Consider the following 18,820-nt stretch of genomic DNA (forward strand, 5'->3'; position numbering starts at 1 on the left):
TCAATTCAGCGTGTCTTTGATTATCTAATCGTCTAACACGTAATGGTAACCCTTGCCCTTGCATTTGTCCTTGTCTTAACCCTAACCCATTTCAGCGTTTAGCAGGTTGGACAAATGTGTTGACAAAAGAAAAAAATCTTTTACATGGCATTTTTATCCTTGTTGTGTAGGTGATAGAGAAGAACCCTGGAGGCTGGTGGTACGTGCAGATTGGAGAGATGGAGGGCTGGGCCCCCTGCTCCTACATTGACAAACGTAAGAAACCCAACCTCAGCCGTCGAACCAGCACCTTGACCCGGCCCAAAGTCCCGCCGCCTGCTCCGCCTGTCAAAAAACAAGACTCTGAGGAGGCTCTCCCTCCTCCTAACTCTGCCTCCAAAGTCTCAGAGCCACCCAGCAGGCCTGTGTATGAAGAACCTGAATATGATATTCCTGCAATTGGATGTGAAGGTGAGTCTGATACAGATTCCTTGAAGGATGAGCGCTCCCTGGATGTGAAGATTAGCAGCATGGTCAGTGACAAGTACCGCAGCTCCCCTCCTTCTTGCAAGGCCTCTCCTCCTGTTGGTAAGGCGTCTCCTGTGTTTACTCATCGAAGAGCCTCCTTCAGGTCTGTAGAAGAGGTTGCTAAAGAAGAGTGCATTTATGAGAACGATGGCTTCAGGTCAAGCAGCGGCATTGAAGGAACCTCAGCCAAAGGCTCCAGTGAGCCTAGTTCCCCAAGGAGTTACCACTCGTCGACAGTCCCACGAAAACCTTCCGGATCCTCACCATTAGCTGGTAGGCCCATGAAGACTATGACACCAGAGATGAATCGGAGAAGTCAGACCCTGGGCAGACACATAGATATCAGCCTCAGGTCCCAGGACAACAGCCCCCTCTCTTCATCAGATGAACTCAGTAGAGGCCCCAAAAAGGGTCCTGCCTTCACCCGGGATGTGGAACAGAGAATAGGTCAAAGCCCCTCAACTAGGCCCAAGCCTTCTGTCAGACCTAAACCACTCCTAACCAAATCAGAGCCCCAGAGTCCTGAGAGGATGGACATCAGTTCTTTGAGGCGACAGCTGAGACCTACAAGTCAGTTTCGACATGGCATCAAATCTTCTCGTGGGGATGACTCTGAAACAGCCTCTGTTATCTCATCAGAGGACTCGATGTGTTCACGTAGCACCTCAGATCTTTCCTCTGTTTACTCTAAAGGGAGCCGTGGTGACTCAGACATGGAAGGCCCTAGTCTCTACCGTTCCCTGGATGCCTACAAAAAGGTCCAGGACTCTGAGGTCAGCTTCCCGGCCGGGGTGGAGGTTGAGGTTCTGGAGAAGCAAGGCAGTGGTTGGTGGTACATCCGTTGGGGCTCAGAGGAGGGCTGGGCTCCCTCGTACTACCTGGAGCCTGTCAGACAAGTGGGTGAAGCTGGTGGGTTAGACTCAGATGGACATGGGAGCAGTGGTAGTAAGTCCAACAGCCTGGAGAAAAACGAGAAGCATGTTTTGGCCCTCAATAATATCAATATTCAGGGTCTAACCCAGCAGCATCAAGGCCTGAGAAGGAACACCCCACCAATTCCTTCCAAGCCTCCTGGTGGCTTCTCAAAGCCATCAGGGATAGTTAACGGAGGTGTACGGATGAGGAACGGGGTACGCCAGGTGGCGGTAAGGCCTCAGTCTGTTTTTGTGACCACAACACAGCCAGCCAAGGATGGCCACTACATGACAGGGTCTCTGAGGCGAAATGACTCACTTGGTAGAAGTGATCACTATGGTTCTGGTTCTGCCACTCTTGGTGTCCGCAGAAATGCCTCCTTCAGCACTGTGCGGCCACATGTAGTTGTTGAAAGTCAGACAAGGCCTGCTGAGCGTTCCAGCCTGGGGTCATCAGGGAGCACATTCAGCACAAGCAATGTCCAGGACGCCCTTAGCAGAGCTAACCAACGCAATGGTATCCCTGTGTCCACAGTGCGGCCTAAGCCCATAGAGAAGAGCCAAGTGATCCACAATAACCTTGGCAGGGATGTGTATGTGTCCATTGCCGACTATCGCGGGGATGAGGAGACTATGGGTTTCACTGAGGGCACCTGTCTGGAAGTATTGGAGAGAAACCCCAATGGATGGTGGTACTGCCAGGTGCAGGACAGCCTGCTTCCCCGCAAGGGCTGGGTCCCCTCCAACTACCTAGAGCGGAAAAAGTAGAACCGACCCCAATCCTTCCCTTACACTTCATCCCACCTCCCTCTTTTGATGTCTCCAAGGACGTGGGTGGCATCACTCCTCAAGAATGTTACCTGCAATCTCCTGTAAGCAATATGTCCTTGAAAATGTACATTTATGAAACAACTGTGTGTAAAAGAAAGATGTTTTAATCAGATAAGGAAAGACACTTTTAGTGCTGGTTTACTAAAATGTATACAAAGAGGAGTATAAGGAGTGTGGCTGGGAATGAGAGACAGAAATATGGGATTGGTCATCCATGAGTGAGGAAATGTGAGGAGGACAGTGTCTTTGATATATGAAATGGTATGAATGGGAGTGATAACCTCTTAAAGAGGTCTGCATCATTAATACAGACGTTGAGCAGGGTAATGGCTATGCCTATTCCTGCCCATCACTGACTATGATGGCCAATAAGTGCCTTTTGTATTTGATCACCCGAATGGAGGTCCTAAATGGTAAATGGCAAAACATTACGTCAACCAAATCTCTTAAGAGTGCCATAAGCCTATGAACACCACCGAGAGTATTTCCATCACCAATTAAGAGCTACACTAGAGTTCAACAAAGTGCAAAGTTTCAGTCTAGAGTGTGCTAATTGATCCAATGCACAGATTTAAGAAACTCAATTCACTAGAGAATTCATTTGTTTTAAGCCACAAGTCATCAAGCAAACTAAAACAACATTTAAGTCTCATTATCAGTATTTTTATTTAGTTTCATTGTTCATGTTATATTGTCTTGTGCTGATGCAAGTCCTCCTTAGAGAATTATTTCTGCTTTCTTGTGACATCTGTTTTCCACCAAAAGCCTAGAAATGGAAGTATCAATGTCCCCGTCTTGTGTCGTGTACCATCTGACACTGGCAGTTATATAATGTAAAAAAAAAAACAAACAAAAAAACAAATTAAAATAAATTAGCATAGTTTTGTCACAGACCCTCAAGCCCCCACAAATATGTTAATATTCATATTTTGAATCCTAGATCTAACTGGGACAACAAATATTTAAGAAAAACCTGTGAAACTTGAAAGTAACAGTTGGATATTTCAGTTTCCTGGAAAGTCAAAAGAACAACTTGTAACTTGAGTGCTCTCCAAAACAAAACCACCTCATATCTGGGTAGGCCCGGGTACCCTTAAAAGATGAAAACAATTAGTTTACAATGGTTTAGGTTTACTGTAGTGTTTATAGTTCCAGGAACAATTGACTTTGTATATATTTTGTTTTGTATTCATATAATAATACTGCTGTTGCAGAGTTGTATTAAATAAGTACTGGAAATGTGGTGAAATAATTGAATCCCAGGGACATATTTGCATAGCATTTAGCCCAAAATGTGATCAAACCAAAGAGAAATATCATTTCATTGGCTGTTTTTTTTTAAAAATGATTTTACTATTTATTTTATGGTACAGATAATAGTGTATTCATCACAATAGGTTCCTGAACTGTAAAAAAAAACTTTTCCTATCAGTACCTGGAAGCACTTGATACATTTTCTCAAATATTGATCCACTGAAACTGAAGTAAACAAGTAAATTGTAATATTAGATATTGTTGTGCAGTATTGGCTTTGATATGAAAGAAAAAACAACATAATTTATTATCTTGTTTCAAAGTTTGGGTATTTTTAAAAATCTTTGATAATATTAATATTTTAATATCATAGGAATACGACTTAGCTGCCACCTAAAATATCAAGTTAATAATTCCCCCCAACTCTGAAGATAAATTGGAGAATTCGAAGTCGCAAACTCCAACTTCAAATGGCTGATGTTCAAGACTGCTGAAATACATTTTCTAATGAACAGTCTAAACTGTTGGCATGAGGCTGAACACTAACTTTTGATTATGTTTCTGCTGGACAGTATCATATTATTAAACAAAGTACAGTACCTGCTAGATCGCAGTTATCTTTTTTTTTTTTTCATTTTGTTGTGTTTGTTAATTTTTTATATTGTGATCACACAGGGACAATAATGAGGAATGAAGTTGTTCTGTTTTGTGAATTAGTGCACTTTAAAATCGTTTTTATGGTGCATTAATGTAAAGATGCAGTGAATACTCAGCATATTATTTATTGAATAGGCTTTTGTAATTATTTAAGGTCTCAATTGTTTTTTTTCCTCACCTCAAATGAGAGGTGGAACTCGTTAATGAGTTCTCTCAATGACAGGGACCATGCCAAAGTCTCTGAGTAGAATTGGAGAAATAGAGACCTCTTGTGGGAAGTCACAGGTACTACAACATTATTTTTTATCCCATCCACATAAGGCTTATTTATCAGCTGTCCTACCTCAGTGCAATAAGAAATGCACTGCTGGTCAGTGAGTCTCTCCAAAAACTGTGCAGAAATGTAATGTTTTTTTTCTCTCTTTTTTTCAGTGCAGCTAAAATAATTTTTGTAGCACATGTTTTGTATTGGGCAATAATTTATTTTTTTGAAAATTTCAAAAGTTCCCTTTTTTCTCTATGCTGTGTGCTGCAACTTTAGCAAATCACGGGCACTTCCTTCATCTTTATTGTGCTTTACATAATGCCTGATTTTAAGTATATTTATTATGAATATCATGGCTTGACAAATCACCCTATCACTCCTTAAAATATCACTGTATAATTTTATACAGATTAAATATTGTTGACTAATTGGTCCCCAGTCTCCCAAAATGTTGAGTCAGCAGTCAGGAAAAAAACTATTATCATCTAGTTGAGATGGAGAGATATTTGTATTCATTTCAATATATGAAAATAAGTATCTATAAATAGTAAAATAAAGAATTAGACTGCTGATATTTGCTATGAGGCAAAAAGCCCTCCTCCCATCCAGACGAAGGCATTATGTAAATGTGTCGAATCACTTTTAATGTTTTGCTCCAGCACATGTTATTATCTCATATCGCTTTATTTGATCAAGCTGAATTTACTTGCAAGGGAATCGTTCTGTGTTGAACTTACATTTAGCTGTGTAGCATTGGTCTTTATTCATGCTTTTACTTTTTTTTTCTTTTCTTTTATCTCTCTGCCCCATTTTGTCAAATTCTGAAATGTACCTGCGAGGAAATGTGCAATAGATAAAAAATGCATTAACGAGAGGAAAAATATCATAGGTCTACAAAAACGTGAACAATGTTGTTTTACATCTGTTGGGAGTAGATATTCCTGGTCAAACTGCCAGTCATGAGCTTTTACCATCATTTCAAGTCATATTTAGGTCTGTTGAGAAGAGCAGATGTGCAAGGCTCTAAAAGCATCAGAAAACTCATTGGACCAAAGCAGCTGTATGTGACACCTCATTATCTCCTGACGTGATAGACTTTTATAAGAACCAACATGAGAATCTCTGCTCCTCCTGCCTCGGATCAGCAGTGGACAGTGATTTGTGAATGGCATGGCAGAAACCCACTGACCCATTCTGTATTGACATTACAGCCATCTGGGGTCTTCTTCACAGATGGAGAGTCATGGGCTCATCATCAGGGGCCTCAGTGGGCCTGCTCTGAGCTGTCACGTTTGTGCCTGTTTCTTGTTTTTGTGTTGTTGTTTTCCTCTTCTTCTTCTCTTTTGTTTTGTTTTGTTTTCTCTCTGGAGTGTGCCCTCTCTCCACCTACACGGATGCCTCTCTTGACATTTACCCCTCCATTGTCAAACCAAGTCAGACTTTCAATCACCTCGGCGAAGGTGACATTTGGAACTGACTGGAGAGTTTCAGTGGTAAACAAGAGACCGGGAGATGAACGCTCCTTCAGGCCATTTCAGTTCAATCCATCAACTTCCAGGATGAACACCAAAAATAGAAAAACCTTTATTTTTCCTTTCGCTGAGCCCCAGCAGGCCTTATTGGTGTGCAACAGGTGAATATGTCAGTGTGCTAAAGAATATGTGTGTGTACAGGCCAATACACCTGTAGTTTCTGTCTTGTCATGGGGCTTGTATCGATAGATCCTTTTGTCTGGATAGTTTGTATTTAAACTCCACCTTAAAAGAATAGTACAGTATTTTGGGAAATACCTTTATTTGTTTTCTTGTTGAGAGTTAAATGGTGAAATGTTTGAAAATATTTATGTTTTTTAATGAGCAAGATTAAGATGTAATGTAAGAAGCAGAGTGGTAAATTGAACAAATCGTGTTTTACACAAAGCACTGGCAGGTAGCCTAACATAGTATTAAGACTGAAAGCAGGGGGAAACTGCTAGCCTGGTGCTGTGAAAGTTTAGAATCTGCCTAGCAACACATCTCTAAAGCTCACTAATCAACAACAAGCAGTGGTTTTACAGGAACCTGAGGGCAGAACGCCAAGAGGTCACTGAAACTGGTAAAGAATTAGTCCCGCACATAACTCTCTGAAAAACCATAAACTTGTTATTTTTACATAGTTTTTGTAGAGATTTAACAAACACAATGTAATGTATAAATTAGTGACCTTCAGAGATGCTTATAGGCAGATTTTCTTTACCTCCACAGAGCCAACCTAGCTATTTCCCCCTATTTTCAGTCTTCATGCTAAGCTAACTGTTTCCTGTCTATAGCTTCATATTTAGCATACAGACGTGAGTGTGGTATCAATGTTCTCATGTAACTCTCAGCAACAAAACGAAGAAGCATATGTCCCAAAATAATATATTATTTATAATAATATATTTGCTATTTCAGTCATGGCTCACCAGTTCAGCCTGTCTTTACTACACTGCTCTTAAACCTGCGTGCATCCACACGGCACAGTGGAAATGGAATTGGCAGAGGTAATATTTTTGCACATGCCAATACCCATGATGATGAGGAATCATTCATGCCAGAGGAAATATATGAGTTTCCCAACATATTCCCAGAGGTCAGTCGGGTGAAACAGTTACGGTGAAACTGTTACGCCGGCACCGTGTTCATGTTATTCCTCGCTCTCTTTTTATTTTAACAAATGGATGGCACATCTCAGGTGTAAAGCACCTTAAGCTTTGTACTCCCAGACACTAGCTGCTGCCATAGCATATTCCTCCCGGCAACTCTTTCTCTCCGTCCCTCAGTTCTCTTTCTTTCTGCTCTCGCCACATATATAAATCTCTCTCCTTCCTCTACACAGCCTCGGCAGTCTATTCGTGGTGAAATGATTGAGGTATCTAGGAGGGTTTGGGGCGGGGGAGTGTTTGCATACGTGTGTGTTTTTGCATGATGAGATGGATTGTTTGCAGGTGCGCTCAGTAGAAGAGAAGTTAGAGGTCATGGAGGAGAATTTGCAAGAGCAGGACGCAGGGAGACACAAGATGGATCAGATAGTGAATGCTAGGAGGCGAGGTGAGAGGAGTTCTGCTTTGATAGGAGGGAGATGAAAGACTGGTGGGCACTACCTCCATTCTGAAAACTGAAAAATAATTCCTTCCAACAGGCAGCTCATTTTTTATCAAACTCCTTTACTGACCTTTCTAAAATCCCAAGACCTAATGAGTTCTTTGCTTCTAAACCTGAGCTGTGAAATCTAATTTCTCCAAACAATGTTGTAATTGCAGCTCTTGGAGTTTTTGAAGCTGCTTTGCAAGAAACTGCCAGTCAGAAAGAGACAAATGAGTTCACACTACAGCAGCTCCTCTCAGCCTCAATCTCCGTCCGTAGAAAAACTTTAGAGCTGATCCTACGTTTGGTTTTAGCTTTTTATACTGTCAGTGTCTTCAGATCTTATGTAGCCCTGAGGGTGCAAGAGTTGAGCTGGGTGTTGGAAAAAGTTTTTTGGAACAAGAGAAAAAATGGCTTCAAATGGTGGATTCCTTGTGGCTTTTTTCTGCCTTCTTCCTTTGTGTTTTTGTTGCGAAAATAATTGAATGTTGCAAAAGTGCAACACAGGATTCAAGTTTATTCTCATCTAATGAAATGCTTTAATTCATAATGGAAAGAAATAAAATAACAGGCTTCAAAAGTCAACAGCACCCAGCTCTGGAATGAAATGATTGCTGAGTTAATAATGGCAGTTATTTGATAGAAGGAGGGGTAGGTTTGAAAGGAAAGTTTTAGTAAGTGTGTGGGAGCAGGTGGGAGGTATTTAGGGGAATGATTTTGTAGGTTTTTTAATTAATATCTAGTTTTTGTTTGAGTGCAAGAGAAGAAAGAAAAGAACTAGCAAGGCTGCAGGGCTTTTTCTCAAGCAGCTGGGGTAAAAAAAAAAAAAAACAGGCCTGTGAATAAGGGAACGCTGATTATTTATGTCATTCTGAAAACTTCCTCACAGAATCACAGTTGTTTGACGCGCCAGCGGGCATCAGCAGGAGCTGTCTCCGAGCTCCAGAGAAGAGGCTGTGTCGAGGAACGAGACATGCCGCTGTGTCTCTGTGGTACTTTTCTTTGTCTCTGTTTGAATCCCTGTTTCTAATTAGCACAACCGTGTGTCTTAATTAACCTTAGCCAGTCAGACGATATAACAGCTTCCTAATCAGGAAACACTGCGGCTGCTGCCATTCCACATAGGAGCCTCTGGTGCCAGTCGGAGCTCAGCCATATTTTTGAGGTGGAGGCGAACTGTCAGAAGTGACTGATGCTGAGTGGCAGCTGAGGTAGATTTCATGGAAAGGTGGAGCCTGTTTTTAGCTCAGATGTTGCATTTATAGAATAGAATTTGTCACCCCCCTGCTGTGGAAATCAGCATGCCAAAAAAAAACTTGGAAACCCAATGCCATCAAGCTCTTGATCTGTAAATTCTGACAAAAAGAGTCCATAACCAGCATGTCAACCACACTTAACAAACACAGTAACAACTACAGGCCTGGGGTTGGACCAAAGGAGGTGCTATTCTTTTATTTTAACTCTTGCAAACTCCTTGTTTTCAAAAGATATGCCATGATGAGGCTTTATACAACTGTAAATGTCAATGAATCATCCAATGGTGAGTCATCCGGCCACCAAATCACACACGGTGACGAGGCCACACACGAATCTGTTCAAAGCAGCATCATACTATACACCAGTGCACTAGCACAAAATAAAATGAAAGCAAATACAGTCCAAATTCCTTTCTGATTGGAGACATTATGGACACATGCATTCCTTTTGAAAACAGAGCATTTTCTTATCTAGTTTCATTTTGACAAGTCTTGTTCCTTTTTTTGTATCTTGTACATGTTTACATTGTATCTCGCATTGCCCAAAAGAGAAACAATATTAAATGTATTACCTATGTTGTTTTATCCTGGCTTCTTTTCATTTGTCTCTTACATCCAGTCACAAGTGCTACTGCAGATAAAGAGCAACAAACCCCCCTTCCTGCTCATGATACATCTAGATAGTGTGTGACAGTAATGTTACAGATTGAGACATTTATCTTTATTCGCCTTATTGTGTGGGCACAGATTAAGTGAGTTTAGATGTGGAGGAGCAGAACAACGCAGCTGGTTATATATAGCAAGGTATGAGTTATGGGAGAAAAGTGTGAGGAGGTTGAGAGCGATGAATGAAGACGAACGAGCTCTCGGAGCCCCAGTTCCCCACTAAAGAGGAGAGACAAGAATTTTAGCTCTCCTGTATCCAAACGTGTGTGGAGAGATTTATCACTTGTGTCTGAAGTTATATGAAATATATGCTTACACCTCTGTACCAAAAGAAGCACCACAAATCTTCACCTCTAAAAGGAAAATATGGCTTTTCAGGAGGTTTCAGCAGGTCAGGCCATCAGTCATGCTTTTCTGGGACAGTAATCTGAAATATGGAAATAAGAAATACCACATTATAAAAAGTTGCCCAGTTCTCTCTCTGCATATAAAAACTGTTAATTGTAATTCATTTCACATTCTAACAAGCTGGATTACTTTATATGTTGCATTTTTCAAACATTGCACATTGAAAGCAGTGTTAACAACAACGTAGACTCTCATTTTAACTAGTTAGCCAGTTAGTTATCTAGTTCTTTAGCAGCTAAATGTCTTTTGTTTGTTGCCAGGCAGGTGGTGTACAGTGGGTTTTTAGAGGTTTTTTTTTTTTTTTAATGAAAGCAGCTGAAAACCAGGTCAGTGAGGTTGTGAGACAGAAAAAAAAAGTGAGTGTAGTGCAGGCCCTAAAACCAAAACAATGAGCTAAAACACAATAAAATGCCCTGTAGAGTTCAGGGGAACTAAGGAGATGGGTGATACTTGTCTGTGGGTTTTTCACTGAGTGACTCCTTTCACTTTAAATTTGACCCATTGTTGATTATAAAAAGATATGTGCAGCTTTAATCAGTTGGATATTATACATGTAAGAAATTACAGAAGAGCATGAAAGCTTAATCGCTTTTTTGACTCAAGGTCACTTACTAGTTTTCTCTAGACTTTTAAACTGTTTCTCACAGTCTTCTTCAGCAGATGATGTCACAAGATAACTCGTCACATGACCTAAATATGGAGCAGGTTGTATACTGGGGGAAAGTGTAACACCTTGAAGACTGTGAGATGTGGTTGGAAGCCCCATATAAAGCCAGTAAGTGGCAACACTTTATTTCACAGGTCCATTATTTCTTAATAATTTCCCAAGGTTTCCAAAAACACTAAATGTAATTTGATAATGATTTTTAATGAAAAAGTAATTTTGTTGTAAGTGCTGCTCCATTTATACCCGAGTAAACATTTTTAATCATTAACTTCATTCTGGAATTAATTAGTTGGAAATGTACCAATTGAGCACTGTCTTTATTTTTATAATTTGCACCACATTACATGGATGGAAATGTCTTGAAAATGAATATAAAGCATTTTAGCTTTATTAAATGTTTTTGTTTGTTTGTTTTTGTTTTGTGTCAAAGTTTTTTTTCCCAGTTGTTTTAGAAACACAACTTTCACAGGCCAGAGTACCATACCAGTACATGTCCACTAGATGGCTGTCTTGAACCAGTATACAGCCTTCCTCCAGTGTGGACAGGAAAGACAGCGAGGGCAGAAATTTTCATACGAATAGACCAGCACATTACAAACTCAATATGTACACTGACATTGAGTCTTGAAATGAAATTCTATTATGATCGGTCTTTTTACCTTCACTATACAGCATTGCTAGTAATATTGGATGTTAACATTGAAGGATGATGATCTCTGGCAGAGTTATGAATGCTCAGTTGAACAATGAATCATATTAGATGTGGAATTCTCTTTTCATGAGATTATTACTCATTCATATTCTTTATTCAGTTCTTTTATCTGTAGATGTCATGAATCAGTCTATTGCAGACACAGATAGACAGATGGTTATCGGACTGCTACTGAAGAGACATGTGGATGAGGTTTTTCATGAATATATAGTGCAGTCATTTTAGTAGGAGCACATTTAAAACTTGAGTTTTTAAGTTGGTTGTATTCTTTGTACTTGTCTCCTACCTGTCACAGTGAAACCTCTCAGCAGCTGTGGTTTAGGCAGAGGCCATAGTGCATGATGTAACAGGGCCAGATAACTTGTCATTGTGTTTCACCCACACCTCAAAGGACAATGGCTGCTACATCTGTGTTACATGGTGATTGCTTTGCTAACTTAAGTATTTTATTTTTGACACTGATAAAATATCACAATCACTAACTTCCTGTACAAAAAAGAAAAAAGAATAACAGACTAAGTAGTAATTCAGGAAAGATGTGCTGTATAAAAACAAAATTCTACTTTGACTCAACACAAGCATTTGCATGATTAATTCCTTGAAAAAGAAAAAAAAAAACTTTGTGCTTAGAGCCAATGAGCTTTATCAGTCTGCAGCTTTAAAGTGTTGCTTATTCCTGATCTGCTAAAGCTGCTGTCAGAGGTTTGTATTTCCTGATGCTGCAATCAAGATCATCACAGTTGAGGTCTTATTGAAGGCACAGTTACATCTATAAGCCTGTTTATTTTTCTTTTCGCAGTGACTGAAGCTTTTCAATTGTTGGCCATTTAATGATGTCTTGATAAGTTGTTGCTCCAGCTGGATCTGGTTTAGTACAACTTCAGCTAACAGCCACTTGTGTGACTGGCAATTTACAATGAGTCACTGCAGGAACTGCATCGGTAAGTGTCCTTCATAGTTATACACCGATCAGCCATAACATTATGACCACTGGTGGATAAAGTGATCATCGATCATCTCAATATAACACAATGCTGAGGAACGGCAACACTCCCCAATGTCAGGGGCCTCCCCAGCCGAGTAATGTTCCCACCACACTGCTCAGAAATGTCTCGAGGAACACAACCAGGAGCCAAAGCTGCTCACCTGGGCTCCAAACTCCCCAGAACGTGTGGTACTTTTATTTGTGTAGGATATGAATACTTCTTCCACCACTGAAAGTCACGCAACAACACAAAGAAAGTAAGTGATCGAGGATGTGGCATTCCAGCAGCTCCTGTGTTCTGACTCACTAAAATTCTCATTTTGTCAGTGGAGTCTGGTAGCAATATATAGTGATATTTCTGGTTAAATCTCACTTTTTAGTAAAAAACTCCTTTCCATAATGTTGTCAGACACTTAGAATAACAATCTGAGTCTGTCAGTGGATGTATTTTGACATGGACAAACGCCCGCTGGATTACATTGCTGCAGTGGTTTGTGGTGGCCGGGTACACTGCTCTTGCTCAGTACTGCACTGATTCCAAAGATATTTGTTCCATGCAGTTATCCTTTAATACGGTGTTGAATGCTCAATATTTTCAAATCCATCTTATTAAGTCATCAAATATACTAACACTTAGCCCTAACAACTCTTTTAGGTTATAAATCGTCAGTGTTTTATTTAGAACTTGTTAGCAGAAAAGATAAATTAATGCTTTAAGGCACAAACCTATTAATGTGTGTAAAATAGAATTTCTTCAACTATGTATCTGTGTAAATGTTATTTCTATTATCGAAGTAAACAGTTTTTGCTCAAACACATCTGGAAAGTTTATTAACCACAATCATCCGACTCAGACTGAACAGAGCTCACAAACAATCATTTGTTGTGAAAAATGAAGAAGAAAGAAAATACAGGATTGCTGTCACAACATGGCCAAACGGAGCTCTATATCATATTTCTAGCCACTGGCCCTTGTCTACACGAACACTTAACAGCGTTCCAATCTGATGCTTGTCTACTGTTGGTCCCAATGTTCACGCTGGGTGGAGAGATTACTCATGCATGACAAAAAAGTACTAAGATCTACAGAGAGAATCTCTAAATGTGCTGCTGTGTGACTGGCCAGACACAGAGGACTCATAATAGTAAAGTGGCAATGTAGAAGAAAGCAAACACACAAGAAAAGCAAGTCTGGAGGAATTGGTCCACACATCAGTGATGGACAAATAAATATACATGATACAAGATCAGTAACATTCAAGGAGCGTGTGGAGTGATTCTGGGTACAAACGTAAGATAATAAAACATTTAAATTGTTGAATTTAAACTGATTAAAAGGTGAAAACCTACATCCAAAGCCAAATAGTTACTTAGCATGGTATGAGCTGTGATTTCTGTTTTATCAACTGATGTTGTCCAAAGACTGATGGATGTAAATGTTGAAAAAGCCCAAAAATGAATACAGGGTTTTGCACAGGAGAATTACATTTATACAATGTATTAAAAAAAAAAAAGGGGGGGGGGGGGGTGATTTTTCTATTTGGTCAGAGTGTCTGCACAAAATAAAAACACGCCACTGTTGAATCTCAGAGAGCAATGCTGGCCTAGACATTTACAAGATTACAATCAGTAGCTTTATAAAGTGACATTTATCATTACCATACAGTGATGGCTTTCAGACTATATAATGATTCAAGCTATAAATATACAAGTGGGTATTAGGGCTCCCTAACATGGGCTTACACACAAGAAGATAAATTACAAAAAAATAAAAATAAAAAAGAACAAAACAAAACAAAACAAAATATTTGAAATCCAGGGATTGTAATAAAACCAAGAGTTTACATCTTGCACCCCAAAGCAATGAGGTTTTGATTGTGTACTGCAATATAACTTATTGCTGCAAGGTACAAGAAACCCAAGAATAAATTTAGGTTCTCATGGTTTTGGAGAAACAAGAAAAAGCAGATCTTAGAATCCTGATTATCAATCCAAAACAAACTTAAAAAAAAAAAAAAAAAACACAGACAAAACTTTTTTCTTTGTTTTTTTCAATTCAAGCGCACTGATAAAAATCATTTATCTCTCTAAATACATAAGTTAACATTCAGATGTGAATTAACACTTCAAGCTGTAGCATAATCAAACTGTAATGTGGGAGGAGGGGTGTGTGAAACATCACTGTCAGCGCTTGCCTAGAAAGGACAGCTGGCAAATACCATAGCAGCATAGGTTCAAGCCCCATTTGTTGATTATCTACAAAGTGAAGTACAATATCATTAAAAAAAGACAGCCTCTAAGCTTTGAATGGTATCATATAATAAGCTATGGCTTACTGCTGAGTTTTAGTATTTACAGGTGAAATTTGTGGGGGGATGTATCAGGACATTTTATACTGGAATTAGGGGATAGGAATAATACAAATATTCAAAATATGAGTGTTTTCTACCCCTACCGCTGAACTGATTTTTGTAAAGGATCTCTGCTGCTGGTGAAAGTCCTGTCACAAAAGATTTTTATAAATTTTAATAGTTAAATATTGGAAATGTCATGGATTTATATTACAAAAATAGCTTTAAATTTGTGTGCTTTTTCTCCACTGAGTGAAAGTTTTGTGACAGTTTGCGCCACACAACAACATTATTTGGTAACTATTTTGTCAGGGGTTTTGGAAAATGGCAAAAAAAAAAATAGAATATGATACATCTGCATGTGACAAATGAACCCTCCGTGTATTAAGGCAGGAGGCTGTGTTGTATCTGTAGTGGCTTCTGATACCATGGCAACAATCCTTTGACTGTTGTTATGGGAGCTATTTTTGAGGATCTGTCAATTCGTCATGAGTGCTCACAGTGTATTAGGCATGGTTATAGGTAGAGTCTGGGAAAATATTCACATCTTTAAAAAAATATCATTGGCCCTGAGGAGAATCCAAATTACTGGTATTTTTGTTTCCACTTCCTGTTTCTTTTCGAGAAATCGGAGCTGCTTAGTCTGCTGAGCGGACACAGGTCTGTAGATAGTTTGAACCAATGAATGTCTTTGTCCTCTCAGTAACAGTCCTGTCAGTAACAGGGTATTTTTGAGAGGACGATGCCGATTTCAGTGCACATTGCAGAGCAAGCAGCTAGCTAGCACAACAATATAGCAACCACTGACACTTGCAATAGAACGACCATAAAGGTACATTAGATTATACTAGTAACAATCCTACGTAATATACTCAGCACCGCCTTGCATCTCTAAACACATAACTAACTGATCACCACGACGATTATAGAAATCCATCACTTCATCATTACAATGCCAAACTGACTTCTCACTTCCAATGCTCAGTAACACACAGACACAAGTTGTGACATACTGAACTGATTACCTGCTGCGGGTGTGCTATTTTATTGACTGGCAAAGTCTGAAATATCCATCAGGTTGACAGCATATTTCAGAGCTTCAGTCATCCTCTAAAAGAGCTATTATTGAGACATTCAGCCCCAAAGAGACTCATTTGCTTTGGTGCAAATGAGTGTTTGTCCCTAATTCTTACAACATGACTCAACAAATAAGAGAATTTTAGAATTGGTTGAGTTTTTCTTTCGTCTTCAAAGTATTCAGAGTTCCCAGGAGAGAGCAAACACTTCTGACAAGAATAACGTTCTAAGTGGAACTTGAAGTGCCGCCTCAGCAGGGGAGACTGCGACAAACGACTCTAAAGTGAAAGAGACCTTCCCGGTGAAATGGTATCAGCTTTGGAAAAGGTCATGCAAGAAAACCAACCAACAGTAATTGTATGAAAATACCAAATCAAAGTACCAGCAGAGGTCACATTCATTGAGTTAGACTTTTCTTTCCATGACTCTGGCATTTCGCAGTTCTGAAGGAGGCCGTCCGTCCGTTTGCCACCGCCCCCCTTACGTGCTGCGGTAGGTCTTGATAATATCTTTGATCTGTCTTCTGCAGATTGGACAGCAAGCGTTGGACATCTTCTTGAGTTTGAGGCCACAAGTGTAGCACAGACACATGTGCCCACAGGCGTAGATGACAGTGTCCACCATGTTCTCATAACAGATAGAGCACTCGTCAGACCAAGGCCCGCGCCCTGATGGGAACGTAGGTGACTTGGGGAGGCTGACTGGTGAATTTGGGGTTGTACCTGTGGCAAAACAGAATGTAATGTAAATAAGGAAAGACGAAGAAAGAAAAGAGGCCAAGTAAAGTTAAACATGACAACATATACAAGAATTTTTACATTGCTAGATGCAAACAGAATTAAATTGTTATGATAGTTTATTTTTATTATTAATATATTAATGGTATTAGTATATATTAGTATATTTTCACCTTATATTTTTAAACAAAAATACTAAATCTGTCAGGATTAGTGAGAAAACAACAATTAATTAATTAAAATAACTTATGTTGTGCTTGTTGACAGCTGTTTTTGCTTATTGTAGAATTTTTTAAAAATGAATTTGAATTTATTATTTGATGATTGGTACACTATGTTCCTACATAGCTAGCTAGCTACTGCTACATCTATCAAAAAAACTGCAACAGACAATGATCAAAAAAAGTGACAGGACACTGTGAGCCAACTTACGGAAAACACATCTATTAAATAAACATATTTCTTTTAGGAGTTAACTGGTGCAGCTAACATGTCAACTTTTTCCACATTAGCTCTGTCACTGTCACTTGTTATTGTTCTTAACCACTTGGGAACAAGTAATGTATTTGTCCAACTACCACCATTTTCATTAAATTTTAGTACATTTTGTACACTTGAGATACAAAATAGCTCCCTCCACCAGCAGGACATTAGCTAACATAATAACAACATCCAACTGAATAACAAAGTGAAACCAAATGGCAATTCAGTCTGATTATCAGGCTAAAAAAACAACTGTGTGTAGGAGGTTTTATATCAGGTTTATTTCCTGCACTATTTCAAAGGAGAGGCACACTGCATCAGGCCCATTTACATAACAGAGTGTGACATGTGACATAACAGCACATGCTGAACATTTTCCTACATCCAGCTGCAGCTGCAGCAGCGGTGGGACTATGAAGTGCTGGCCATTGTTCCTAACTACTGCAGGATGACATCTGCTCACTATCCTATAATGGCCTCCGTTCAGTCCCCTGTGGGGTGATTGATTCTCTGCCTCTGCAGCAGTAGCTCCCTATCTGGGTGTACCTACCCCCTGCTGAGCTGCAGTACGCGGCAGAGCACAGGCCTCCGTTCAGGACCGGATCAGAGCTGCCACTGCCCAGGGCACTGGGGGTGTGCGGGGAAGAAGATGGCGAGCTGGGGTTTGATGCGGCCCGCGGATCCCCAACATGAGTGGAACCTAGTCAGAGCAGATAAAAACAGAGGGTCAGATAGGACTAGTATTGGAATATAGTGGAATTTGGCTCTGTGACATTAGTGGAGCCTGATACTGTCATTGTTAATGATCATCAAAACACAGACAGTCTCACATGGCATCCGGTATAACATGATCTAACACTATGCTGCAAAGGAGAAAGTAGCAAGCCAAAAGCTAGAAATACATTATTGGATCTGTAAATGAGCAACTTTTTGCTAGCATGTTACAGAAAAAAACAAAAAACAAAAAACAAAACAAACCAATTAGTGAAACTTCACATTTTCCATTTTATCCAAAATGCAGTATCAGCACAGATATGCAAGATGTATTGTTTTACAAATAAAAAACATAACACAAAAGCTTCATGAAGGTTTTCTGCAGGCAATGTCAAACTAATTTTGGTATGCTCTGTCATTTAAAATAACTTTAATAATTTACTATCACAGGTAGTGCAGAGACACCAAAATACCCAACAAATTAAGATGCAAATTAGCTGTCTTGCAGAGCAAGCGTGTAATCATCCACAAAGAATTCCCATCAAATGCTTTGCTGCCTCTAAACATAAATGCAGATTACTTTAATTACCTTCCCCAAAGCTTGCTGTCAAAAAATAGCACACTAACAACTGCATCGGAAATCAGCTGCTGTGTGCACATTAGATATTTAACAATCCTATTTCAGGACCTGCTTGTTTCTAAAAGCATCACTCTGCTGTGGTGAATCTTACATTTCATGGTGTCTATTCTCCTGTTCTTCCCAAATGACAGGAAAAGTGTGAAACCAGAGTCATCTGGTGTAGGAGAGTCACCATCAACACTGACCAGTAACATAATGATGACAGCTCCACACTAACGATGTCCCAGTGAGCTTGCCAGGCTGCATCTCTCTGTTTGCCATCTGCACCAACAGGCTGATCAATCCAACTGATGCCCAGGGCCAACACACAGACACCTATGTCACTAGGCCAAGCCTACAATGGGTAATTGGAATTTAGAGAAACTGTCCCTTAACTGCCCCAGTGTTTCTGTCAGTGTTGATGTACCATCATGTCACTTCTGCTCCCAACTCTACATCAGGACGTGTTTGATGTGGCATTTCAGATGTGGAAGGGGTTTAGTAAAGAATCTCTTTTGTTTTGCATACCGGGGGTTCCCTTGGTGCTCCCAAGGCCCTTGGTGCCTTCAAGTGAGTATGCGTGTGTTTATTTACAGTGTGTAACATGGTGTAA

The 18,820-nt window shown here is 39.8% G+C and overlaps 2 protein-coding genes across 6 annotated transcripts in view; one reads left to right on the plus strand and one right to left on the minus strand.

Annotated features, from left to right (window-relative positions):
- The window catches only part of sh3pxd2aa (SH3 and PX domains 2Aa), a 96,305-nt gene extending 86,932 nt beyond the window's left edge, over positions 1 to 9,373 (plus strand). For all 5 annotated transcript variants that reach the window (XM_018678415.1, XM_018678416.1, XM_018678417.1 and 2 more), the window contains one exon: positions 171 to 9,373. In XM_018678415.1, the coding sequence (XP_018533931.1) occupies positions 171 to 2,189 (2,019 nt within the window). In that variant the 3' untranslated portion in view covers positions 2,190 to 9,373. The remainder of the gene's footprint in view (positions 1 to 170) is intronic.
- Positions 9,374 to 12,951: 3,578 nt separating this feature from the next.
- The window catches only part of neurl1aa (neuralized E3 ubiquitin protein ligase 1Aa), a 39,376-nt gene continuing 33,507 nt past the window's right edge, over positions 12,952 to 18,820 (minus strand). Inside the window, 2 exon segments of the mRNA XM_051070890.1 lie at positions 12,952 to 16,376; positions 17,425 to 17,574. Of these exon segments, the coding sequence (XP_050926847.1) occupies positions 16,135 to 16,376; positions 17,425 to 17,574 (392 nt within the window). The 3' untranslated portion in view covers positions 12,952 to 16,134.

The sequence above is a fragment of the Lates calcarifer genome, linkage group LG5 (genome assembly GCF_001640805.2).
Source record: "Lates calcarifer isolate ASB-BC8 linkage group LG5, TLL_Latcal_v3, whole genome shotgun sequence".
In the NCBI taxonomy this organism is placed as follows: Eukaryota; Metazoa; Chordata; class Actinopteri; family Centropomidae; genus Lates; species Lates calcarifer.